Genomic DNA, 25,995 nt, shown 5'->3' with positions numbered 1-25,995 from the left:
ACTACAACTCCCAGCATGCCTTGCTCAGAGGGAGGCAGGAGGGAGTCGATGGAGCCGTGAGCTCGGTACCTCGAAGCCGCTACTCCTCGCACGTCGCCCCCGCTCTCAGCTGTTATCTGAGGAGAAATGGCCGCTGCCCTGTCCCGTGCCCTCAAACTGCCCGGTAAGATGCTGCACCGACGTTTCAGCTCGCCGAGAAACGCGACGCACGGAGATTAGCGGCTAATTCAGACTGGGATGACAGAAAATGTGTTTACTCTTTAAAAGAAACCGATTCATTCCATGCGCCGCTCCGTGAAACACGCAGCTTCTGTTGCGCATCTTTATGCCATTTCGTTTATGTAAATAATTTATGAATAGCGTTGTATTAGGCGCGTTTTGTTGTTTTGTGGGATGTCCCGTTATGCAGCTAGCTCATGTTCAACCAAAACAACCCCGAGTGATGCTGCAGCCCTGCACTCTGGAGTCACAGACTCTACTGATCCAGAATATATTAGATCCAAAGAACCGACAGTGCTTGTATTGGTGTCATAACATCTTTTATATTTGGGAGATTTTCAGAGGATATTTGATCATTCGGCTCAAATAGTCAATAGCCTATATCACAATAACAATGTACATAGATCTATCTATCGATTTATCTATCTATCTATCTATGATAATAATAATAATGATGATGATAATAATGCGCCTTTGGGCGATTTGCACGGTCGACCCGTTATTTGAGCACAGATCCGTTGATCGCGCTGCGCATTTTATCAACACAAATTAACAAATAATTGTCGCAATCTAAAGATCTGTAGTGCTCTTTTTTTAATTTTCCGTAAATGGAATGTCCTTGAAACAGAGTAAGGTTCATTTCTTTCCAGTCTAGCTCCAGACAGAATAGAATAGAAGATTAAAATATCAAGCAATTATGAAATATTAAATAAGGAAATGTAAGGTTTTGTGAGGCAAACTACACAGGAAGGACTTGGTAGTATAAAAAAACACTATTTAAAAAGAAGTGTTGCCTACAGGCCAAAGAAGACTGTTGTCCCCTCATGTAATTAAGACAAAAAATAACAACAAAAAAAGTGCCAACTCCAACAAAAAATAGGATGTTGGACAGAGGAGGGTAAAATATGCCACACACAGGCAAGCAGAAAACTGAAAGTGATGGCGAAATAGATTGAAAAAATAAAAAAGAGAATTTTAATTAAAAAAAAATTCATCTGAAAACCTGACAATTTAATTATCAAATTGTAATACATATTTTATCATTTCTATGATGAAGGGTGAGGCTCTGCTCCTCTGCCTCTGGTGTAGAGGTTGAATGGATTGTTATACAGTTACCAGCGCAGCTTTTGCTAATCTGTTCAGAGCTCCATCCTTTCAGACTCAAGCTTACCTTCATAGGTGTTCTGCTCACCAATCACATGTTAACAGACTCTCAGTGTTTCCCATTAGTGACACAACCAGATCCAAGCTGGTCCCACAATGGTTTGTTGAAGCACCTGAGGTGGATATACGAAGACATGAACACAGTTGTTCTTTTCTCTGTTGATGTGTGCTGATGGTGAACTATTTATCTACCTGAACCTCTTCAAATGCTGGAAATATTCATCAGAGCTTTTGGTCCTCATCGATTTCATAGTATCAAACAGTTACTGTACGTAGATCGGTCAGCTGCTGAACTATGTTGTCAAACTGTGTCTGACGACAAGCTCATCGTGAACGTGTCCACATGCACTACTCTGAGCTGCTGCCTTGTGATTTGCCGACCACCTATTTGGGTGAACAAGCAGCTGAACAGGTGTACATAATAAAGTGGCAGGTTTATATTTGTGGTTGTATTTTGCAGTGTTGTTTCTAATATTCTGCCATCTGGTCAAAATATTTGGAACATCGTTGGGCAATTTAGTGCATCAATAATATATGATCTAATATCTCAATACAGCTGCTGTTTTTATTTCCTGCAGGGAAAAAGGGCTCGGAGCTCGGGGAGTATGATCCACTCACCCAGGCGGACAGCGAGGACGAGAGTGAAGAGGACGACCTCGTGCTCAACTACCCCCGAAATGGCCTTGGCAGGGACGGCGGCGTGGGCGGGGGCTCCTCCAAGACCCGGGGCAGCAGGTCCGGGAGACTGGTGAGGGTCGAGGTGGAGGCGCAGGACGAGGAGGAGGATGAGTGGAGGGAGCGGCTCCCCGGAAAATCCAGGAAGAGCAGGAATGACACCAAGGGCGCGCAGCACTGGAGCCACATGGACCCGGACAGGGGGGGCATCGGGGAGGACAGAGGGGGCCACAGGCCGCTCGGGGGCGGTGGATTAGGCGTCCACAGTGCCGATGCGGAAGAGAAGAGGATGAGGATGAGGCACGCTGTTCGGAGCGCGTTCTTCCTGGTGCCCCTGCTCTGTGCCACGCTGCTCGTGCTGCTGTGCGCTTTCCTGATTCCTTGCCAAAAGGGAGAACTGGAAAAGAAACTGCAGTGGGAGAGAGCTTTAGGAGACGCAGGAGGTAAACACACAGCGTTTCCTATGAACTGCACACACACTCAGACATGTGATTTACCAACATAAACTGTAAAGATCACTCTCTCTGACGCATGAAGGATGCAGCGCCACTGGTAATTACCTTCACTTCAGGACCTAAGAAGCAGCTTTTGGCAAGACAATAATTCCTCCACCCTTTAATTAGACCCAAATGATTACACAGAACCTTAAGAATTATTCTAACAACCACATGCGACAACAGTTCGTAACAAGACAGTGGAAAAGCTGAGTGTCGTAAAACTTTACCAGCTGATTTTTTTTCTCAGTATTTCATCAAATATGCAAACGGGCCACAGATTGACTGCATGAGCTGAAGACTCTGCTGGTGGCTGGCATTCATTTTTGTGTGTGTGTTTGTGTGTTCAGGTGTCACTCCACCCGCGTTGGCCTTGTGGGATCTGGACGGAGACTCGGTGGAGGATGTGATTCTGGGTGTTACTGCGTGGAGCAATGACACCCGGACTGTGCAAGGGAACAAAAGTATGTGAAGAAGTCATTTCATCATTGAATGTTCGGCACCCTCAAAGAAAAGACAGTTCAAGTAGTTTTATATGGAGCATTTTTTTTAAATTTTATTTTCCACATTAATCTCTTTGACGTTTATACAGTTTGTGTAAATCATCCGATGTCGCTCTGTCCCAGTCTACAGCGCGGTGGCGGTGTCCGCCGTCAGCGGCCAGGAGCTGTGGAGGAAAGTGATGAGCGAGTCCGTCATGTCCGTCCAGTGTGGCCTGCAGTACAGCGCCGCGCCGTCGCCCGTTTGCCTGCTCATCGGCAAATCCATCATCATGGCCGTCAACGGCACGACAGGTGGAGGAGACAGCTTTTGTTTCCCAGAGATCTTTCAGCCGATTCAGCTTCATGAACACACGTGAACGAGGGAGTGAGAGCTGCACGTATTGACGGCTCTCCTGTCACTTCCCAGGGAAGAAGCTGTGGCATGTCCCGCTGAAGAACATTGAATCTCAGGCAGTGTTGCTTCCAGACCTTCAGGAAGACTCGGTCCCGGACCTGCTTGTAGCCACGCTGCCTGCAGACGAGGTACCGTGTCAGCCAACACCCTCTTTTCCTCCCGTATTCAGTAGAGACAGAACTTTGTGTAACTCTGTGACTCTGGCTTCAAACTCTAAAACAGCAACATCTGATTATAAATGGTCTAATCAGATTACATCTAATCATAATCACATCAGAGTAGAAATACTGAAATCTGAAATCCCTTTTAGCCATCTGCTCTTCCAGTGAGGAGGTTTTTATTAAAAGCAGAGCTACAATAAAGGTGTCCGTCCATTTCGTACAGATACATTACAGTGTAACTGATCTGGAGTGACATGTCCCAGTTCCCAGCTCACAGTTCTCCTCTTTCCACACAGCAGTCACCATACTTCCCTACTCTGATTTTCAGTCTTTAGATCTCTCCCTGACTTTGATTTCTGGACTGACGGGGGCGATTCTGGGACACCCGGTGCCTTTCAACCTCAGCGGACAAGGAAAGCTGATCGGTCCTATGCTGCATGAGACGCATCAGGGAGCGTACTACATCGTCTTTGGACTCGGTAAGAGGAGGGATGAGTGTAAAGAGCTGAAATACAGCTCCTTGAGTGCAAAGACAGAGAAAACACAGATCACTTGAGTTGGTACAACGGAGGAACTTATTCTGTGTTGCGCCTCATCGCTCAGGGAATGTGGAGGCCATCTCTCTGCGAGACGTCTACTCTCGCGCCACGGGCAAAATGCCCATCGCTCAGGCGCTCAGAAGGAGGGATCCGGGCTGGGAGGGACTGAAGAAAAACAATTCCTCTCCCTTCGTACACATCTACAGGTACGGATGAGTGAGCAGGTTTGATTACACGGCACAGACTCCTGTCTGTGTGGTTAATACTCAGCCCGCTTTGTGTGAGACACAGCAACAAACACTGAGATGGCTGAGCTGCGGTTTGAGTTCTGTGAAAACATGCAAGTCGAATCCTCCACAGTTAGTCAGCTCAGTTTTAGTGAACACTTGTCTTTCTGATTTGCAAAAAACTTTAAAACACAACGAAAGACAATAATCGCGACTTTTTATTGCGAGTTTATACAGAAATGAGTTTAAAATCCACTTCTTTGTCATTTTTCCAGAGGGTCTGACGGTGTGGACTTCCTGCTCCCCCTTGTGGCTGGTTTTGGAAACAACCGCAACAGCCTGGACACAGCCTCCAACCTGAACTCCACCAGGAGCGACTGGGTGCTGGTGTCCGGCTCCAGCAAGCTGTCTGTCCTCAGACAGAGGGACCGCCGAAAAGGGTGGACCTTCAACTTAGGTCCAGTTCACATGTAAGTCCCTGAAGGTTCTGTCTTCACAAACCAGACTGCTTTTACCTTCCTGTCAGGGAAGCAACTACACATACATAACAAGTAATGGTTAAATAACCTGCAGTTTACAACCCTAACCAATATACCAGAATTTTAGCCTCAATAAAAAAATAAAATAAAATAAACAGAGTTGTGCTGAAGTTTGAGTGAAACTTCCTAAAATCTGTTTTCCTGCTGCAGTCAGCCAGCGCCGGGTCATTTCAACGAAGACGGGATCCTTGATGTTTTCAGTCAGTCTTCAGAAAATTATGTCATGAAGGTAAAACAAACCAACTCTCTTTGTTTTTGATCAAGTTGAAATTAATTTAGAGGGTTCTGATTCTCATTTTCCACTTGTTGCCATAGTAACGTGCATTCTGCCTCACTGCTTTGCGATCTCTCCCTCATCTCTACCCGCCAGGCTCAGATCGTAGACGGTGCGAACGGGCAGCTCCTCTGGTCGGCTGAGTTCGTGTGTCCTCGTCTCGTCTTGGAAACATCCACAATCTCCACCTCGACCGGCCAATCGGCTTTCCTGTTCTGGGCCAGCGAACCAATCAGAGCGCGGAGCAACGCTACCAAGACAACAGTGAGTCTTCCTCTGGAGAAATGAAGGTTTCGTGAGAACAAACTGCTCTGCTGAAGGAAAACAAAGCCGTCTCAGTGAATCATGTGCCCAGATTTAATTCTAATCCACTGTTGTTGTTTTTTTTTTTTACCTAGAGTCTACAGTCAAATCTTTTCAAATTGTCAAAATGATTTGATTATTTATTATCCCCTTTTAATGATTCTTGTGACGGTTTGTTTTAAAGCGTGCCTCATAAAGTTCATTATTTGTTGTCTGTCCTGATGATCCAGATGGCACCAGGTGTTGCAGCAGCACAGCCGCTCATCAGAAAACTGTTCCTGCTGCATCCTGTGTATCCCACAATCCTGCTGGAGCTCAGCAGCACCACAGACACGGCCGTCACGTCTGCAGGTACAAGCCAAGGCCACAGCATTTCTGTATATTCACAGAAATGTGTAGACAAAAAAAAAAACTATATGAAGTGATACAACCGTTCAGTCTTTTGTTTTCTCCACCTCTTCCTCTGACAGTGAGTTACCTGGAGCACCTGAAGGACGCCACCTACATCACCGTGTCGTCGCGGCCCACGCCCGATTCGGAGCCCGGAGCCCGGATAGTGAAGAGCATGAGCCTCAGAGCCGCCATCGCCAGCGGGCAGATCGTCAGGCTCGGAGAAAGCGGCAAGGCGGGGTCACCGCTGAAACCCAGCGTGTTTGAGATCAACAAGTTCTTCAGGCGTCTGTCCTTCAAACGCCAGGTGAGGAAGCCGGCCAACCTGAGATACATTTAGAGAATGAGTGGAAGGACGATGAAAACATGATGAATGTCTCCTGTGTTGTTCTCTTTAGTGACGAGCTGCCGACGTCGCTGTCGCCAGTAAACTGGTGTCAGGATGAAAAGGGTGAAGGCTGCAGACACCTCTGCTCACTAGAATCACTGCAAATCATTTCAAGCTGTTTACATGCGGATACATTGTTTGAGTTTTATCTGTGTTCACTGAGAAAGAGACTTATGTGTGTGTAACCAATGTATTGCTTTTGTTTACATTTGTACAATTAAGGTACTTATTTAAATTATTTATTTAGCACCTAGGCATTACAATATTTAATTTAACTTTTATAGTTGTTCGGACGCAGTGGCCGAGATGTAACTTAACATTATAGTTCTGCACAGTAACAGTGATGGAGAAACATGTCAGTGCATCACTCTCCTGCAGGCATGGACTGAATAATGAAAAATCTAAACGGGCAGCTGTGTCGGGGAACGTATCCTGGAATGAAATGCATAAAATTCAAACTCACTGACAAGTTGATGCATGTTCGCAACAGTTCTGCTTTGGGTTGTTATCATAAGCAAGTCTTTTTTCACTGTATTATTCTCAGCAAAAATCAAACATTAAGAAAACCTGCGGCAAAAGATCAAGTTATCACTGAGACACAATAATTTTAAACTCGACTAATTTTACTCATTATTGTGGGAGGTAACTCTTTAGTCATCGTCATATTTCTGTTTTAATGTTTACAGACTAAGATGCACTACCAACCTGCAGAGAGACTTGGTAAAGGTGAAATGCTCATAAAACAACAGCTGGAAATCTTTAATGTTGCTGTTTGGAAACGTGGTGTAATAATCAAGGACTGCAGCCATTGTATTTGCATCATAACTTCCAAACAGTGTATGTTTTACTTTATTCTGTACTACCTGTAACTGCAGCGTGTATCACTTTATAGCTAATATTCACCATTCTCACAGGAGACGCAGCATCGATTAACAACAGACACAAAACAACCACATTGAGACAGAGAAACAAGCAAAGGGACACAGAAAATAATGTGAATGTGACAAAACTAAATATGGGAAATGGCAAAGCAGACGCAGATCATGTTTTGTGTGAGTTGTGGTTTTGTGTGTGTGTGTGTGTGTGTGTGTGTGTTGTTGTTTTTTTTTATCTAAGCCCAGCGCTCAGTTTTATTTGTGATCAATTCATGATTTCAAGGTCAGTATTTTCATGTAATCTAATTTCTGCTAAGGGACAACATAAATAGGGAATATGTAAATAATGAAAGCTGTACAGTATTTATTGACTCACTTTGCCTTTTGGGTTTCTTAGAAGACCTTGTTAACAGAAAAGTTGTCAGACTGTTATGAGTCCACAGCCTGAATTCCGTAAAGGTTGGGACGATATGTGAACTGGAAATGAACGACGCACCTCTATCCTTCTTTTGTAAGAATGTTACCAAACAGCCGAGACACGGGGAACTCAAACTAAATTCCAAAAAATAACAAATGACTGGTTCAGGAGGAGGAAGGTAGTTTTGACTCGTTTGGGCTCTGGATTCAGTTGGTGTAAAAATGTTTCTCCTGTTTTATTGTGTTGTTGGATTTGTTGCTCCACCCCAACTTATTTTTTTCTTTTTTAGATAAAGTCAAAGAAAGAGGTGAAAACTTTCATGAGATGGGCAATTGTCAAACTCTAAACCAGGGGTGTCAAACATCAGGCCTGTGTATTTTGTGCTCTACTATGAATAAATCATGTGTTCACACGACATCTAACAAATCCTGACATGTTCTTATTTCCAGTTTCGTTGACTTTTTTTCTGGAATCGTATCAGTAGAGACTAGAGAAAGTAACGAGTAACTAACCAGTATGTCTCACCTTCACTGTGAAGCGGCTGTGGGTGCAGTAGCAGCGTCACCGCCACACGGGGGCGCTGTTTCTCCGCCCGTTTCCTCGAATCACTCCCGGTTTTCCGCATTGCTGCCGCAGCCTCCCGCTCCCGAATCATGGCGTCGGCGCTGCTCGTTCACCTGGCCCGCCTCTCGGCCCTCGGACGCGGCCGCTCCAGCCTGCTGACCCCCGCAGGAGAGCCGCTCCGGGCGGGTGCGGCCCGCCGGACCGCCGTCAGCTCGTCCACCGGGGCGATTCTCCCCAAACCCAAGAAGGTGAGTCCCGGTGTGCGCGCGCCGCAGCTCCGCGTGAGGAAGTTCACCTGGAGGAGCTTCCTTAAAAAATACATCCATTTGACAAAATCCAAATAATGATTTAAAAAAAAAATGGTGGAGCTTTATTTACTACTTTTGCAACAGCAGAATCTAAACGGAGCGTTTTTTATTTTTGGAGAAATTACTTAAAAGTTTGAGGGAAATATTTACTCTTTAGTAGAAACTTTGAATCTTTTTCTGTTTTGCGTCACTGTTTTACTGTATGATTTTGCTTCCATCAGGATTCAGAATTTGAAAAAGAAGACATGCAAGTCCAGTTGAAACATTTTCCTCAAATTTTATAAAAATGAACAAACTTCCAAGACAGTATAGGTGCCGTGGACTCACTTTTCTTTAATGATAATGAATTAGGAAATAAATTGATATGCCAACATTTTAAAATTGTTTACATGCAAAAAAAATGTGCCATTTAAAAAAGTTCTGAAACTAATTTTATGCTAAACTCACAATCTCCAACAGATTACAATCTTATAAACATAAACAAAATCCTCTCTGTCTATAATGTTACACATCCTGTAATTTATAAATTGAGGTGAAATCAAAACTGTTATCTGTGTATCAGACATTGATAAATATGATACAAACACATTGTTAAAGTATAATTTCTGCAAAATACCACACTGAAGTTATTCAAGTAAAGGTTTAGGATTGGAGGTATGTTTTTATGATCACAATAAATGTGTGATCTACATGTAAATTAGAAAAAACTTTCATTTGTTTATTGTGAAGCTAATACAGTATTGGGCCAGCAAAAAACCTATGTTAAAGAAGTAAACCTACGTACTTGAATGTGCTTGCCATACATGCTCAAACTGCAATCTAAGAAGTAATAATAAGATAAAAACCTGACAATCTCCACTGAAACTGAACATTTTTACTTTTGTAAAAAGGAAAGGTCTTCAGTGTATCTAATTAAGTGGTTTGCTCGGACTCTTTTGTCGTTTTCAGATTGTTAAACTGTTAAATAGAATTTAAAGAGGCAGGTGGAATCACATTTATTATTACAGTTCTGATATTGTTGGAATTTACACAAAAAGAAGATTGAGCTTGAATCTTCCCATGACCAGTGTGGAGTTTGCATGTTCTTCTGATTTTGATGCACCAGACATGCAAATAGAGAAGAAATGTTGGATTATTATTAATATTGGATCATAATCCATTATTATTATTGATTATTTGGATTTTACAAGAGCAAATGTAACAACCTTTTCACATATTTAGTTTTGAGTCACTAACTTAGTTGTCTCTATGGGGGATGTGTGGCGCTGGGGAGCAGACCCCCTTCGGCCTTGTCCGGATTGCTCTGGTAGTGGTGCCCTTCTTGTATGTGGGGACTCTGATCAGCAAGAACTTTGCTGCGCTGCTGGAGGAGCACGACATCTTCGTCCCCGAGGACGACGACGACGATGACTGAGGGGTCTGTAGGCTTCCTGGTGATCAGGTATCCGCCACTCGGATTGTGGGTTTTAACTGAGTGTTTGCTGAAGATGCCTTTTTTTTTTCTTCCAACAGAGGTTTTCAAAGTTTCAGAATTTATTTAAAAAAAGATGTTGCTTCCCTCATTAATACAAGCAACTTCTTAACTGCTAAAAGAATTTCATCCACAAATCCAGATCATAATAACTAGATGCCCCTCCCAAAAAATAGTGACCAACAGGTGGCCAATAGCAGCACATTACATGAGTAATGGACAAAATCAATATCGTAAAACCTTAGATCATGAATAAATTCTACATTTATTCATATGAGGTTAAATGAATAATGTTGAGTCAGGAGTCTTTTCTTTCAAAATCACACAAGACGAAATACTTGTCAAAGGATTTGTCCTGAGGCTTCAAAATCTGTAAAAAGTGAGATCATAATCTGCAAAAAAAATGTATTCTCATTGCAACACCCCAATTTTTCATGCAAAGTTTGTGCAAACGTCCTTTGGACAAACTCCTTCCTAAACTAATTCAGATGGCCACTGAGGTGGAGCTCACACTTTGAAGACCTCTGGTGTCTTTATATGTAACTCCCTCAACCAGATCACACAATGCTGCATTTGAGTACAAGCTGAAATATGGTAATTTAGACTGTCAACATAAAATAAATGACTTTCTCATACGTAACGGTTACATCTGTTGGAATTAAATAAAGATGCACAGCCATACTTCATCTCGTAAGAGGCTCCAATGCAGCAGTGAAAACAGGGATGGTTTGTAATGTCAGTGTTCTGTCATGTGCAGCGTACTGTATGTGAGAATTGAATGTGCCACATGTTGAGATTAAAGGTGATCACCAATCCTCCTTTTCTGCAGGTTCATGGGACGTCAATGCCTCTGCTGCGTGTCTGCAACCTTCTGAGCAGATAAAAAGCCTTCCTGGAGTTCTGCTGTGTTTAAGTCGCCTTCTGTCTGCACTGGATTCAGGGTTTCACTGCCGTTGCCGTGGGCCGCTCGTACCGTGTTTGCATGCACTGCTTGTGTCTTAAAAGAGAAGAACACTTGTGTAAAAGTTTGTCAGTGGACCGTGGCGAGAGTAAGTAGATTTTGTGAAAATAGACTCGATGTCGCACAATCAGTCCAAAATAAAGTGTGTTTTTGGTGTCTGATCACACTAAAGAGGATTTCTCTGTAGTCTTAAGGTTTGAAGAGATGCCAGATGTGAACAATAAAAAAAATAATAATTTAAGCTCAACACCTTTAATTCAAATCAAGTTCACTCTGAACAAAAGAGGCAGTTTTCAGGTAAGTGTGTCTTATGTGTGTATTTACAATAAAGGAGAACAATTGTCACAGCTGGCTCAGAGAACAAGGGGTCAGGGGTCAGCTGATGGCGGTACAGTTCACGGGTCGTGACCTCTGTAGAATTTGGACAGAAAGTCATTAGAACGAGGTTCCTGGGTCTCGCTGAAATATCGCATGACATGAGTCTTCTGCTTCCAGACTTGGATCGTTTCCTCAAGCTCCATTTTCCCCTGGGATTTAAAAAGAAACATTTTTAAAGACAATGAAAACAGGATTTGAGAAGTAAACATGAAATATTGCTTTGATTTTTTTGTTTTTCTAAGTTAATCAAAGATGTTTTTACCTTAATGACCAGCAGGTCGATGACTCGGGGATCGGTGATGTGCTTGTTCTTGTCAAACATCTCCCTCACTTTGTCTCTTCCCTGACGTGTTGAGATGTCCAGCTGAAATGTAGCCACTGCAGGGAGAAAAACAGAGGGTCAATCTCAGTGTGGCTGCAGTAAACAAAAAAATATATCAACATGGTGGTAACACATTATCTATGGATAAATCTGGTCCAAATAACCTGAAATATAAATGAACTGCATCAGAAATAACTAGCAGAATTGACCAATGATTAATGATAGCACTGATTGAACAATGGCAAATGTTAACACTGAACTCTAAACAGGTTGAAAATATATAATATAGACTGCTACAGCAACAAGCTGATTATCAATTATTTTATATAAAACTTGAAGTATGTAGAGATTGGGCATAACCCTAACTTGAATGCCAACATGCTGGGACATCTGTATTTTCCTGGACCACAGTGAACCAAAGTATGTTTAAAAAACACTAAAACTAAATGAAGGACAAGTTTTTAAACTTAATTGAAACCTTAAAAAATTGTAGACTTATCCAACACAGACAATCCCTTGTACAACAAGCAAGCAAAGAGGAAAAAAGTACAACATGTCAGACACTTCTTTAGCTGCTACATCACAAGTATCTGTACCATGTGAAGCATTAGTGTCATGTCATAAAGTGCTTTTGTAATTCCAGAAAGATGTGTCTTTTAAAGTCTCAACCAATTCTGATTGACTTGTGAATTCCATGATTTACTCGTATATCTACACTCAGGATTCTGCTAACAAATTGATCTGAGGACGAACAACCAGTGGGACTGTATGAAACAGCCCATTAGATTATTAATAGTTTATTTAAAACAAATAACCCTTGTGTTTATAGTGAACTTGAATATCAAGTAAATAAATAAATGAGATTATCAGAAACTCGTTTGTTTGTATGCGTTAGCTCAGGCTACTGAGTTACAAATAAAGAGTTAGGGTTGGTGACTTGCTAACTGACAAGCTTCTCATATGATCACTCAAAACAGACATTTCTACAAATCACAGGAGAAATGAAATGACACAGTTTTCATATGTTTCACTGTATGTCCTGCAGTTTCTTCAGCAGTTGGGTGTTTTTGCTAAAGCTCCGTGCATAACTCGACCTTGACGCTGGAGCCTCACTCCGCTGTTCACCGGCCACAGTCAAACAAACGTACCTGAGTTCGGGACCTCTCGGTACCAGGCCCGGTACAGCTCACGGACCCTCCGCTTAGCCTCGTCTAAATCCCTGCTGAAGATCGGCTTCACGACTTTAGCTGCTGCGGCTCCGGTTCGGGTCGCAGCTGTGGACGCCATGACTGCTGCTGTGGCTTCTTCTGCTGCTGCTGCTACTGCTGCTGCGCTTCCTGTTGGGTCGATATGTTCACACGAGCGCGCTGCTGCCGCCTTCTGGAGAGGAGGCTCCACTGCAAGGCGCTGACACGGAATTACATCCTGCTTTTATTGCTTATGCTTACATTTCCATGTATTTACAAAAATAATTCTTTCACTATTGTAAATATTACCTCCAACACTACTTTTTAAGCTACACATCAAACACGAGGGAATTAGTGTCTGAGATTATTTATTAAAATGATTCTTGAACTCATATTTGGAAACCTTTTTACTTCCATACAAGATTCAATGACAACAGCAAGAAATGAACTGCTCAGTACAGCAATGTTTCGGCTGATGTATTTTATTGATTGCAAAAATGTGTATAATTTACAAAGGTACAGGCTTTACAGAACATTAAATATGAAAATGCAGGTAGATAGGTCATTTTATCACAATACATACAGTCAATAATTAAAAAAAAAAAAAAACAAATTGGCTCATTATTGCAACACCTGTCAAATGTGGTGATGGTGGCACATGCACAATGTGCCTTTAATGATCAGGAGGAACTAAAAAAAAAAAACAAGAGTTCTCAGTTTGAAAGTGAAGACATTTGAGATGTGGGACAACAATCATTCAACAGCGTCTCCTGGTGTTTAAACAAAGCTCGGCCTGAATCTGCTTCTATACAATTTACACTATAGATCAGTTTTCAATTCAGCCTGTGAGGAGAGAGAGAAGTTTCTGCTGTCTCGTCCTGTTTTTAATCCCAATATTTTCAGTACTCACAAACTCAACATCCTCTTTTTTTGGAGGAGGTAAAAAAAAAAAAAAACTGAATAATTACACCTAAAGATATGCTCCCGTTTCTTAAGAAGTGTGCTTTGTCTTCCCTCAAAGTAAACTCAACATAAAAATATGTACAGGAGAAAAGTGAAATGACGGTTGGTCCTCTGATCCCTGCGGTCTGCAGAGCTGATGAGAAGTTTCTCCAACTTTTAAAAAAGTAGATTAAAAAAAAATAAAAATTAAAATGTCATTAAAAAAATTCCAGTTTTCAGACCAAATGTGCACTCATACATGCTCGCACTCATAAAAGCAAAAGGCTGAAATTAATCATAAAAAAAAAAAAAAAAGAAAAGAAAAGTGCAGTTTTCTACATCCTGTGTGGGCCAGTGTAATGAAACCAAATAACTACTTGACGCTGCTCGTTGGCAGAATGATTGAAAACTATGACACTGTCAACACCTGTCCTCTGCTCGTCTGAGATGGAGACACGCCTGCAAAAAAAAAAAAAGAAAAGAAAACTTTTACTCTTCTGCCACTTCCTTACACTGTTCCTTGTTTCAACAGCTTTGACATTCTTCAAAATTCACATTCAGATTTATATTTACCTTCTTTATGACTGTTTTAAGACAAAAAACACTACATGTCATCCTTTGTAGATTTTTAAGATCTGATATTGGAGAGCTGTGCCCCACAGTTGACATAGAAATAGGGCTGCAACCAACAATCACTCAATAACATTTATGAATTAATCTACTTTCCAATTCCTGGATTTATGGGTCAGTCTAATGCAGGGGTGTCAAACATATGGCCCGTGTGCCAAAAGAGGCTCCAATCGACGCACCAAACAAAGAAACTGTAAAAATTCTAGCAAACATGGATTTAAAAAAATATAAATGACTAAAGAGTATCGGACACAACACTGAGACCAGCTGAGAAATTGGTGAAGCTGCTATGAAAACTAGCTACCTTGTTTACAAACCGGCCTTAAAGCCATGCTGTCAGGGTGAATCTGTAAAGAAACAAGCTGTAACATGAGACTCTGGGGTTCTTTGGGCACAGAGACATGGAGCCAGCTTTCCTTTTAACCATTTACTCCCAACAAATGCGCACTGTTCTGCTGCTGTCTCCTCAGACTAAAGCCTCTTTTTTTTAGGTGCTCAGCCACCCTCTGCTGCGTGCTCTCCCTCTTATCCTGGAGGGTACGGAGGCAGATAATTGGTCCCTGATGAGCCTCGGGCGTGCCGCATCACCTCCCTCTCTAATGCCTCTCCTGAGGAGTTCATATATTTTATATAAGTTTTTGGCATACTTCACTGTATTTTGCACCAGAAGGTATCATTAAGATTGGCTTAATATTGAGATTACAGTCATTTTCCCCAGTAATTGAGTTCCTAAAAATATAGACATTTTCATCTTGTATACTGCGCGCCACAACAAAGAAAAACGTTACAGTGAAAAGTCCCACCTGTGCTCGTACCAGCAGCGGCCTCTCAGTGGTCCAGGCTGTTTCCCAGCTTCTGGCCCTCCTGCAGAGCAGCCATGGCCAGCTTCAAGTGCTCCTTCAGACTCTGGATCTCTCGCTCGTTCCGGCCTCTCATCCCGCTCAGCTCCTCGTGCATCTCGGCGTATCGCTCGCAGGCCAGCTTTTTCTCCTGCGGAGCAAGAGAAATTGAAAGTGAAAAAATCTGAGGCATTCGCTATGATGATTTTAAAAGTCTCTTTCATGTTGGGAATTTCCACAAGCTGCATTTTGCAGAACACAAAGAGAAGGGTACCATGTTGAGAAACTGCAGCTCATTCCTCAGACAGCTGATTTCTTTGTTCAAGTACTCGATCTCGTTGTCTTTCATCCTGAGAAGAACCTGGAGGAAGAACAACAGGCCGGTTTCCTCAACTGATGACTGAGACGACAAAAATTATTACTTTTCCTTCAAAACTGTATAATCAGAATTGTTGGGCTTTCCTCTGAGGGGATGGGACTGTGTTTGGCGCTTCTGAAATAAAACTGGATTGAACGTAATCATCCAAATACAATACTGAATAAATAAAACATATCTGGTTCACTTTACATCTGAACCAACCAACATCAACAAATAGTTTTATAATCTAAGGAAACAAATGTGACATTTTGGTTTTAACTGAGAAACCAAACAGAAGATGTTAAAGCTGAAATAAAAATTCCTTCCTTTGATATCAGAGCACTAACTGTAACTAAAATCTACGGACTAGATACTTGAAAACAAGAAGATCAAGTTAAAGTCAAAGCAAGAGTCATGAAGTAGAAACAAACACTTGCAAATATATGAACTCTTCACACCTGCTCCCTGCAAGATGAAGAAACCCGAGAGCTAAAAAAAACACAGCCTGACAAACACAGACCACACTCCCCCACTTTCGGTTTCGAGTGCACAGTGCACGTTGTCCTTACCTCCAGCTCGCAGGGCGTCTTGTCTCTGCCGTCTCCTGAGCCGTGGTCTGTGCCGCTCAGTCGCATGCGGAGGATCTCGTCCGTCAATCGGTCCTTTAAGTCCTGTGGAGGAAACCACTGAGTCTTAAAGTCTTAAATTAAAGTTATATATGCGGTTTGCAGACAAAGAAGCTATATTTGTACTGACACAGTCACACATCAGTGCACTAAGTGTAATACAGTTTCTGTGAATATGACTGTCAGGATTAAATTAAAATCAAAGCGCTTGTTTACAGTCATAAAATGTGATTGTAATCCAATTCCTGGAGTAATCAGTTCAGTTAACCAGCATAATGAGATCGATTTCAACTGCAGTGATCTGATTATGAGAAACCAGATTAACACGACTAGAAGTTTCTCAAATCCTCTGATGATTCTGTTCATAAAGACCCGTTTATTTGATGTCGCCTGTTTCTGAACGTCTACATTAGGAAAGGGGGGGGGGTTCGACGTGTTCAGCGAGAGGAGATCAGACATTTTGACAATAACAGGAAGTTTTGGTTTTACTTCTCAATGCACTTACATACTCAGAGAAAACCCAGAATGAATTGAAACACGTAAGCCATATTAAATTTATAAAGTGCACGCGAATACAATCACTCTTGTGGTTGTTAAATCCACATTACTTTTGGGGAAAAAAAGTTTTGTTTTTTTTTCTTTTGTTTTGATTGATCATCCCACCCTCGGTGAAGCTGGAGCTGACTCACCTGGTTCTCCTTCCTCAGCTGCTCCATGTCTCTCTCTTTGCGGCTGATCTCTCTCTCCCTCCCAGCGTTGTTCTGCTCGGCTCGGTTGAGTTCCAGACACTTCTGGGAGTAGCGCTCGGACAGTCCGGCCAGCTCTCTCTGCAGGGCCTGAGTTTCTGCCCTGCAGCCACACATGAGCAGATTGTTTCTGTCAGGCTCCTGCTCCAGTGACGACACAACAGCTGGTTTAAATCCCTCTGTAACTTACATTGTCTGCCATCTTTTTTTTTTGCTATTTTCAGGATTGAACATCTATTTTTCATACATCTTGCAGACAATTCAAGCTAACTGTCCTATTAAATGGAAGCCACTTCATCTCTGTTGTACTTATTGAATCCCAATACATTCTTTCAAGTGCACGGCTTATTATTTCCTATGATTTATGTGGAATAGCAGCCGCACGCTCGGTGTTTCATGACACAAGCATTTCCTGGAGTGGTTTTTTTAAAAACCTCCTCAGTGCCTATAACCAATAACCACAGAAAAAAAAAAAAAAAAAAAAAAAAGGAGGAGCATGAGGAATGAAAAATGCAGAACCAGCAGGGCAGATAAGCCCGAAAATGCAGGGTCCAGTAGCAGCCGCTGACACAGCCCGTGTCAAAGGCCTTGTGAGGCTTACAAAAGAAAACTAATCCATGACCAAATTCTTTGACATTCCTCAAGTGCCTCCCAGAGCCCAGTGGCCGCTGTGGTAATGGCCTCGCTTCAACAGGGAACACTGGATTGCTGTATAGTCGGCAAATTCAACCTTTTGTGGCCGGCGAGCCCCTACTTAAAAGCATGAGAGGCCTATTCACATAAATTACAAGTATTGGCTTCCACTGCCCAAGACTGTGAGCTCAGAATTTATTTTCAGAGCTGAGATAAGGATGCGACGAGAGTGCTTCTGAAGTTCACGTGTAAAAATACGTCGAAGTTTTTAGGACTGTTTGTTTAAGTTTGAAAAGCTGATTCGGAGTGACTCACGTTTGTTGTGCTCGTAAACTGTATGAGTCCAGACGCCCACTGCTCAGCCTCTGGACTTTATCCACCTCCCGATCCAGCTCCTCTTTGTGCTTCACTTTCAGCGCCTCCATCACTTCAACACAACATTGAGACAAAAATGTGACAATTAGGTGTGCACCGTCAAGCCTGACGAAAAAACCACACGAATAGTTTGAAATGATCATTTGCTTTGGTCCTCACTGAATTAACTATTACTTTCACTAGAGAAAATCTGTTCTAAAATTGTGTTTTAATAAAAAAGAAAAATCAATTCTACACTTTGTTTAAACCTCTGCTGCCGATATCGGTCCTCTAAATGGCTCGTGGACATTTGCTGCACATCAGAGTGGATGCTTTATGAAGATACTGGTGTTTTATGAATATCTACGGTATTCCATCAAATGTCTGTTCTGTTTATCTCAAGATTTGCGATCAACTGAGATAAAACCGCCATCATGCTTCACAATGTGACTGCTGCCACAAAGAGAACGCTACGGAAAGTGACGTGTCTGATGGTGATTGGTGGATTTTGATGGTGTTGAATTGTCCAAACTGTGCCTGTCCCATTCCTCACTTTTCCCTGAAAATCAATGCTACTGGAACAATTACTTGATTATTCATTAGCTGTATCTATTATCTCCTGAAGGCACAGATGGCATACCTGATAATGCTGGAATTTGTGTGTATTGTTCTACATCACTGTGGTAGCCAGCTCTGATTTGTCCTTATTCAAGTCTAAGAACTCAATATCAAAGTGTGAAGGAGCACCAAGGATCTCGCCACAGAAGACTAAAGCTGAACTGCATCACCGATGTGATAGAAACTTATTATTCCAGAGTTTTGTGGAAGTGAATTCTTCCATTGACACAACACTGAACTCCAGCTGAACCACGACCACAGACATCACTTCCCCAGTTGTCGGCTGTTGTTCCTAGTTGCTGTGTGGGTCAGTGAGCTGACCTCGTGCGGTGTCCCGGGTCTCCTCCAGCAGCAGCCTGTCCTTCTCGCTCTCCAGCTCCTTGATCTGCCGGTCGTGCTGCCTCTGCAGCTCTTCCAGCGCTTGCCGATGGGCGCGCTCCATGGCCACCAGGCTGCGGCTGCAGGGCGCCTCGGGGCCGCAGTCCGTCCGCACACTCCCTCTCACACTGGCTCTCCTTCCTCCTCCTCCTCCTCCTCCTTGTTGTAGTTGCTCCAGCTGCTGCCTCAGTGACGCCACCTGAGGACAGATAAACGTGGAGGTAAAGCCCACTGACAGAAGCTGATCAATACATCTGATGTTTGCTTCCGTGAACATCGATGTACCTGCATGCTTCATTATAAAGCTACACTTTTTTAATCTAAAGAAACGGAATCATCTGTTCGCTGTTTTTCTGTAGAGCAATACGTTGTGTGTTAAAAGAACAGCTTGGTTGCTGTGCTGTTCATATTTGCTTAATGAATGCATGACAGAGTTTCTGTGTGCGGCGGTGGCTGCAGAGTAAACAGATGCAAAGCAGCAGTTCCATTACAGTTTCGCTTTGAATTACGGCTTCAGTCAGCATCGCCTTCAGCGCAAAGTCTCTGGTTCACAGTTTAAGCAGAAGTAGTTTACATGTTGCGAAATGCTCGATGGTCAGTGGCTGTTTTCTCACCACAGTCTGTATAAATTTAAGTCATTCGGAGAGAGAGATTATCTTCCCCTTCAGGTCAGAACAAGCGATCTTCAGGAGTAGTTTGGTGTTTGAGGTTTTTAACATTAACTTGAAAGTAACTGCAGCAAACACTGTACATGAACTGCTGTTTCACATTTCTTGCTGCATATTTTTAGACTAATCCTTGGCAACTTTCTATACAACAGCAGCTAATCGTCCGCTGTCTAAAGTACACAGTTATGTAAATATGGCACCGGGAACGATGTTTCTCCGGGAACAAGCTCATTTCTGCTCCGGATATCTGTAGAACAGCTGGAAAAATCTCTTATCTTTTAGTCTTTGGACGGCTCAGCTTGACGCTGTAGCCTCTTCATCATTTCTTCCCATTTACTGATAAATAAAATCATAATGATGTTTGGATCATAAGTTTTGATAGAAAATAATCAAATGCTGTTGGCTATTTTGGCTAATTGGAATACAAGTGTATTTCACAAACATATACATGAATTTGTTCGACTACATAACAACCTTAAGGTGCGCGTATCATGAAATGACAGTTCAATAGGGAACGCAAACCAAGATCCACAGCACGGCACACAGAGACAGCAGGAAGCATCTTCAGTCGTCTATTCCAATCGTGATGTTTTACTTATTCTTCTTCCACAGATGGAAAACACGACTGAAGACTAAAAGCAAGCCAGAAAAGTCGGTAAAAAGTGTTAAAAGAGAGAAATAGGAAAGCTTGACTTCATCTGTGCAGATGAAAGGTTAATTTGCTTTTTTGAATCAAATTTGCAAATTGGGAAAAAAAAAACATCTCCACGCACTACCTCCCTCTGCAGCGCCTCGCTGGCGGGCTGGCTGGAGGGACGCGGTCCCACCGAAGACATGGAGCTCATCTCTTTCAGCGGCATCCGCTCAAACTCGGCCCACTTCTTCTCGATTTCGTCCTCCCGGTGCGACCGGTGGTTGGACCCCCCGCCGCTGCCCTTCTTGAACAGCACGGCATCCCACTGGCTGCTGGTGTTCCTCTCCCCCTGCCACGGGCTGTGCTCTCCTCCCTGGCCCTCGCCGGCCTCCCTCTCACCGACCAGGTAGGGCCTGGGGGAGGCAGGGACTGGGGACAGCACCACAGGACGCTGGGCAGGAGGCTCTGACTGGGAGTCACCGTGGCGTGACGAGAGCCGGACGGAAGTCGGCACAAAACTGGAGTTTTCCTTGTCGCTACTGCTGTCGGGTAATCTGCAAGAGAAGGTACGGTCATTAGAATTTTAAAATAATTTAACTTATTCTTCTCTCAGATCTAATAAAGATCTTCCCCTGATTGAAATAAAGCCTTTATAAGAAAGAGACTGAATTCTCGTTACTGTGTGAGGTCTGGGGAGCTGCTGGGACGTATGTATTTCCGTAAAACCTCGATCCAGTTGCGTCTGATTCCGGCTGTCATGGCAGACAGCGTGAACACGGCCTCCCTCGTCTGAGGAACAAAGAAGAACAGAAACAGGTCAAGAAGACACAAACGTATACGAGAACTGGGTTATGATGGAAGTGATAAAGTCAGTATGAAAGTGATACGCAGAGAGAATGCGGGAAGACATACTGTTGGAGATGTGAGTCGTGATAGTAGAGGAAATTGAGAGGGGGTGTGGTTAACACTGAAAAAAGTAGACAATCATGAAAATAAAGGAGAGTCACCTGTATTTGAAACCCATAGTTTTTCTCCACGTTGAACTCGGACACCTTGACGCAGGATTTGAGGTCAATCTCTCCATCCAAGTCATCTTTCTGCACAGAAGAGAGAAGAAAATCATTAACAACACAAAGTGTTTGTGCTTTAAATGCTCATTTCAGCTTGTTGTAATGAGTCCGAAATAAAAAGAAGAATACCTCCTCTGCATTGGAGTCTCTGTAGTACTTGAGTCCGGCGTCAGTCAGGACAAACCAATGCTTCTTCCACTGAAAAATTAAAAAAGCTAACTTATTGAAAACATCTGAGCACCCCTAGTGGTTTGTAAATTAGAATACAAAAACAAAGTTAAAAAAAACTCTAGATTTTCAGGTTAAGCCAGGCCTGAGCTGAGCAGAAAGACGTACAGCTTACAACGCGTGAAATGAGAAGCTCGCTCACTCAAGCGTTTCACTAGACAGGAGACACCTGCTGAGCCTCAAGCCATCAAACCATTAATGTGATAGCGTAACGAGCAGCTGCTGTCGCTTCGCACATGAGGCGTTTCATTAACAGGGACGGACGGTGGGAAGAAGGGAGAAGGCGACCGGGCCTCGCTGTGCTTTACCTCCCCGCTCTCGTCCAGCTGTGACATCCATCCCTTTTTGAAGTTCAGCAGGTCAGGCTGCAAAGCAACAGAAGGGACACATTCACTGGCATTTATCTGGACGACTGAACGAAACGCAGACTGAAAGAAGGAAGTACGCACAAAGTACAGAAATAGAGAACAGGACTAAGAATAGAGACGAAGGGAAGAAGTGTCTATGTGTAACAAATTTAACACGCTACAAGCCCATATCGAATGATGGGGCGTAACTCATATAATTAGATCTTTTCCTCGATCAAAGACTTTAACGGCAACCGCACCACTAAAGGATTACTCCATGAAAGGAAGAGCCACAACCGCACACATATTTGATCACAAAAGACCTAAACCTGTTTCCATTGAGGAGAAATTAGCTCCAACCGAAACTGGAAATGCCAGCACAGGTGAAGTTTTTATTTGTAGACTTTGTAATAACCTTTGCACAGGAGCACACATCAGATGACACCATGACCTTCAGTGTGTTTCTTTGCACTTCATGTTTGACCATACATCTCTGTTCAGTGTCTTCACACCACAGTAGTTTGCGTAAGAGCTTTTGGCACTTCAGCAAACCTCTTTCTGCTTTTGGGCACGATGACAGGAAGAGGAAAAACTTTTACACGAGGCACCTCAAGACACGGTGATCCCAGATTAAGATTAGGCAACGTTTTTCAGCACGCATTCCTCCCTTTGCTTATCTCTCTTACACAATCCTGTGCATTCCTCTCTTTCAAATCTCTCTGTCTCTGTCATCTCATCCACACTATTTCACTTTCATATCATCATGTTTTTTTTTTCTGCTGTAATCCCTACTTCTGGCAAATATTTGTATCCAACTTAATATTGTCTGTATTTGCGTCTTTTCAGGGTATTTCTGTGAGCTAAAGTACAACACAGTTTTTAAGAAAGTAAACCTGATAATCTGTGCTCATGCCTGATGACTGCCAATGGACCGAGTACAGCTAGCAAAATGGCGAGGATATCAAAATGTGACCAAAAATGACCACAAATTCAATCAACATTGACATGTGTCACAGCACATGTCCAGAGCTTAAGATATCAGGTCACTGTGGGGTTTTTTGGGTTTTTTTTTTATAACTTTGCCATGTAAATGGCACAATGCATACCTGAAGTCAAGAGCAGGGCGAACTGAACACATACATACGATGAGAAATAAAAAAAACTTTTTTTGATTGCTGGTTTAGTCAAAAAGGATATTTTATGCTCGGGAAATTATTGGTCTGCAAGACTAAACCACCAGCCTGACCAATGTTTCTGGGAAGGGACCAACAATGCAAAAAACGAAGATAATCAGACACTTTCAAAAAGGTTTCGGGTATTTATGGCTACAAAAAAAAGAGGAAATGACGTAACTTATGTGTCTATTTTGCATGTGAGTTTAGCCAGTTCTAATGTGTCAAACCTCAACTTGAATTGGGGTATTTATCATGCACAGGGAGAAGCAGCATCTGTTATAAAAGCTACACTGAGGCTTCAGATCAGAGCTTTGTTTACATCAGAATTTCATATTTATCACTGAGCAGACCAAATTTCTACAATTTTTTTTAATTTTTTTTTTTACTTTAATAAGTGGTGAGTAAATGAGTAGCAGCGACACCAATGCATGATTTGCATGAATTACTGAGCATTAGTTTCAAACATGAGGCCCGTGGGCCAAAACCAGCCCAAAAGATGCTCCAATCCGGTCCAGCAAAGCACCAAGCAAGTTGTAGAAATTTCACTGAAAACAATTAATTTTTTTTTTCCTTCAAATTTCCTAACAGTAGCAGACACAGCACAACACAGAGACTCGAGCTGACATATCAGTGATGATGGCATGAAAGCATTAGTCTCACAGGAATGCTGTCAGGGTGAGTTTGTAAAAACATGCACAATGCAAAAAAGTTATGGGAGAATTTTTTTTGTGGACATGTCACTTTATTTTACCTCCGAAGGTGTAATTAAAATTTTGTTTTATGTTGAGAGTGTAGTATTTTTCAGCAGTAATTGTTTAGTTCTGTGGAACTACAGGCATGTTTCTGCACCGCAACAAAGGAAAAACATTAAAGATTCAATTTAAAGGTTATTATGGAACTATGTGAACCACTCAAGATGAAGGTGGCACCCGAACAAATCTGTTTTTCAGGATCCCGGCTCATCTAAAGCACTCTGTAAATGATTTTATGATTATTATTGATTTTATGATGCTGATTAAGATAATCATGGTGATCATTGCTGTTGTATTTTCACTTTCTTCGAAAATGGAATAATCCAAAAAAACAGCATCAAAGCAGAAAAAAATATCTGGTTTGTACAAACTCACTACAGTTCAACGATCGTGTAGATATGTTTCACAGCAGGCCCTTTTCCTCCTGTCAGAGACGCTGTTTTACAGAGTAAACATGCAGACTGTTGTGTGCAGTAAACAGTGAACATGTGTCACAGCTGGCTGTACAGACTGACACTTACAGTACGAGCTACGAGCTAACGACGCCTCCTGCTACTGTACACAGTAAACAGAAGAAAAAAAACTAGTTTGGAAAAGAAAAATCACATTGTGGAGGTGATAATGAGCTAAAAAGAGTAGAAAAAGGTCTAAAACTTTTAATACAACGTGTTTTATTTAAGCTAGCAGCATTTCTTTCCTCTTGAATTTGGCTAGCTACGTAAAGCTAATATACCGATTAAAATGTATAGAAAAGAAAACTATATAATGAAAATAAAATGCGTCTAAAAAGCGAAAAGGTTCATTTCAGTTAAGTCGATTCAGGAAGAGGTGACAAGCAGGAAAAACAAACAGCTTTTAGAGATGCGAAACACGCTTTTGAAAGTTGTGTAAAAGCGGTTGGAACAGCTGCTACTCACCGTCATGATGAATTGATCCAGACGGGGCGAAGGAAATGGGAGAAAAACGATTAAATAAAAGCCCTCTTCTCTCCCCTGGAGCTCAGCTCATCGACACCTTACTTTCTCCGAGGGCAAATAACACGAAAAGAAATTAAAAAAGCCCGCCATTCATAGCAGAGGTAACTTCACTTTCACGGAGTGGTGAAGCTCACCTCCCCTCGGACTCAGAGAGACGGAAGATCATCTCAGCAAAACTCAGTAAAAACTCCTAAAACTGAACGTCTGCTCTTTCTGGAGACCAGTGTGGCGCTAACGTTACTCCGTCTGCCCTGTCTGCCACTTCCTGGGCGGATCCGCCAGGGACCGCTGCTGAAAACAAGCCTCTCTCTCCCTCCCTCTCTCTCTCGGTCCGGGTCCGGGTCCGGGTCCTGGTCGCTCTGGGACCGGGATCGGATCCAGATGGATGGGCCACATCCACAGCAGGTCGCCACCTCAAGAAAACCCTTCACAGTTCGAAGATCCGGTAAATGGTGAATGGATTTAACTGAGCAATCCCCAAAGTTGTTTACACTGCTCATCACGTTCACCCATCACACACACATTCATACACACTGATGGAGGCGGCTGGGGTTCGGGGGTTCAGCGTCTTGCTCAAGAACAGACATGTGGACGGGAGGGGATGGGGAATCAAACCTGCAGCATTATGGCACAGTAACCTCACATGCAGGTTTTTGGACTGTGGGAGGAACGTGCAAGCTTCCTGGTTGGTAGTTGAACTCATGACCTCCTCACTGTGAGGTGAACGTGCTAACCACTTCACCACAACATTGTTGTATAGTTTAAAATTAACACAAAATTAAACATAATATATTTAAATCAACTAAAAATGCAAAGATAGAAAAGAAAAGGGCAAGAATAAACAAATACAAAATTAATTGGGATGAAAAAAAAACTCAGGTTTCTCTGTGAGTTTTAAAGCATCATTTTCCTCTAAATATTAAAAAAATGAAATATAGTGGCATAGTTCCTTGTGAAAAGTACAAATTTGGTTTTGTTTTATGTCCATTTTGGTGTAAATAGAATTTTCCAGTAATTAAAATGATCAGCTCATGAATGGATTTTCCCCCCACAGGTATACCAAATAAAACATGTTCATAAAAAGAAGCATGACGTCATTTACCGTAAAAAAAAATTGATGCTCATTTGTTTAAATGTCATCATCACAGTAAGAACAACTGTTGCAATCAAAATTAAATACATCTCACAAATTAAACGGAGAGATATCTTATCTATCTTATTAAATATACCTTTATTTTGCCCCATCTCCCTCATTATAAATCTTTA

General features: G+C 42.4%; 4 protein-coding genes across 7 annotated transcripts; 2 read left to right on the top strand and 2 right to left on the bottom strand.

Moving 5' to 3' along the window:
* Positions 1 to 44: 44 nt before the first annotated feature.
* On the top strand, positions 45 to 7,970 carry fam234b (family with sequence similarity 234 member B). Its single transcript, XM_030089374.1, has 13 exons — positions 45 to 163; positions 1,962 to 2,501; positions 2,903 to 3,016; positions 3,179 to 3,346; positions 3,462 to 3,577; positions 3,939 to 4,089; positions 4,214 to 4,355; positions 4,652 to 4,846; positions 5,066 to 5,144; positions 5,286 to 5,453; positions 5,723 to 5,843; positions 5,963 to 6,189; positions 6,281 to 7,970. Exons 1-13 carry the CDS (start codon positions 127 to 129, stop codon positions 6,281 to 6,283), a joined length of 2,061 nt encoding a protein of 686 aa, XP_029945234.1. The 5' UTR covers positions 45 to 126; the 3' UTR covers positions 6,284 to 7,970.
* A 214-nt stretch (positions 7,971 to 8,184) lies between these two features.
* Positions 8,185 to 13,446, top strand: smdt1a (single-pass membrane protein with aspartate-rich tail 1a). Its single transcript, XM_030089381.1, has 3 exons — positions 8,185 to 8,375; positions 9,712 to 9,876; positions 10,736 to 13,446. The coding sequence occupies exons 1-2, from the start codon at positions 8,217 to 8,219 to the stop codon at positions 9,847 to 9,849; spliced, it is 297 nt and encodes a 98-aa protein (XP_029945241.1). The 5' UTR covers positions 8,185 to 8,216; the 3' UTR covers positions 9,850 to 9,876; positions 10,736 to 13,446.
* ndufa6 (NADH:ubiquinone oxidoreductase subunit A6) lies at positions 11,163 to 12,898 on the bottom strand. Of its 3 annotated transcripts, none has more exons than XM_030089379.1 (4): positions 12,716 to 12,898; positions 11,508 to 11,623; positions 11,244 to 11,394; positions 11,163 to 11,212 (listed from the first exon to the last, which is right to left on the bottom strand). In XM_030089379.1, the coding sequence occupies exons 1-3, from the start codon at positions 12,852 to 12,854 to the stop codon at positions 11,263 to 11,265; spliced, it is 387 nt and encodes a 128-aa protein (XP_029945239.1). In that variant the 5' UTR covers positions 12,855 to 12,898; the 3' UTR covers positions 11,163 to 11,212; positions 11,244 to 11,262. The 3 variants fall into 3 exon arrangements, with proteins under 3 accessions (XP_029945239.1, XP_029945238.1, XP_029945237.1); XM_030089378.1 differs by having other exon boundaries at positions 11,164 to 11,220; positions 11,252 to 11,394; XM_030089377.1 differs by having other exon boundaries at positions 11,170 to 11,394.
* A 453-nt stretch (positions 13,447 to 13,899) lies between the features above and the next one.
* Positions 13,900 to 25,221, bottom strand: triobpb (TRIO and F-actin binding protein b). Of its 2 annotated transcripts, XM_030089376.1 has the most exons (14): positions 24,864 to 25,221; positions 24,670 to 24,770; positions 21,787 to 21,843; positions 21,380 to 21,448; positions 21,188 to 21,277; positions 20,860 to 20,969; positions 20,323 to 20,734; positions 18,822 to 19,077; positions 17,844 to 17,955; positions 16,839 to 16,998; positions 16,093 to 16,194; positions 15,440 to 15,526; positions 15,130 to 15,316; positions 13,900 to 14,155 (listed from the first exon to the last, which is right to left on the bottom strand). In XM_030089376.1, exons 2-13 carry the CDS (start codon positions 24,673 to 24,675, stop codon positions 15,155 to 15,157), a joined length of 1,623 nt encoding a protein of 540 aa, XP_029945236.1. In that variant the 5' UTR covers positions 24,676 to 24,770; positions 24,864 to 25,221; the 3' UTR covers positions 13,900 to 14,155; positions 15,130 to 15,154. The 2 variants fall into 2 exon arrangements, with proteins under 2 accessions (XP_029945236.1, XP_029945235.1); XM_030089375.1 differs by having other exon boundaries at positions 24,670 to 25,221.
* Between the last annotated feature and the right edge of the window lie 774 nt (positions 25,222 to 25,995).

This window comes from Salarias fasciatus, chromosome 4, assembly GCF_902148845.1.
Source record: "Salarias fasciatus chromosome 4, fSalaFa1.1, whole genome shotgun sequence".
NCBI lineage: Eukaryota > Metazoa > Chordata > Actinopteri > Blenniiformes > Blenniidae > Salarias > Salarias fasciatus.
Note: the sequence above shows the minus strand (reverse complement) of the source record. Positions and strands in the feature narration are given on the sequence as shown.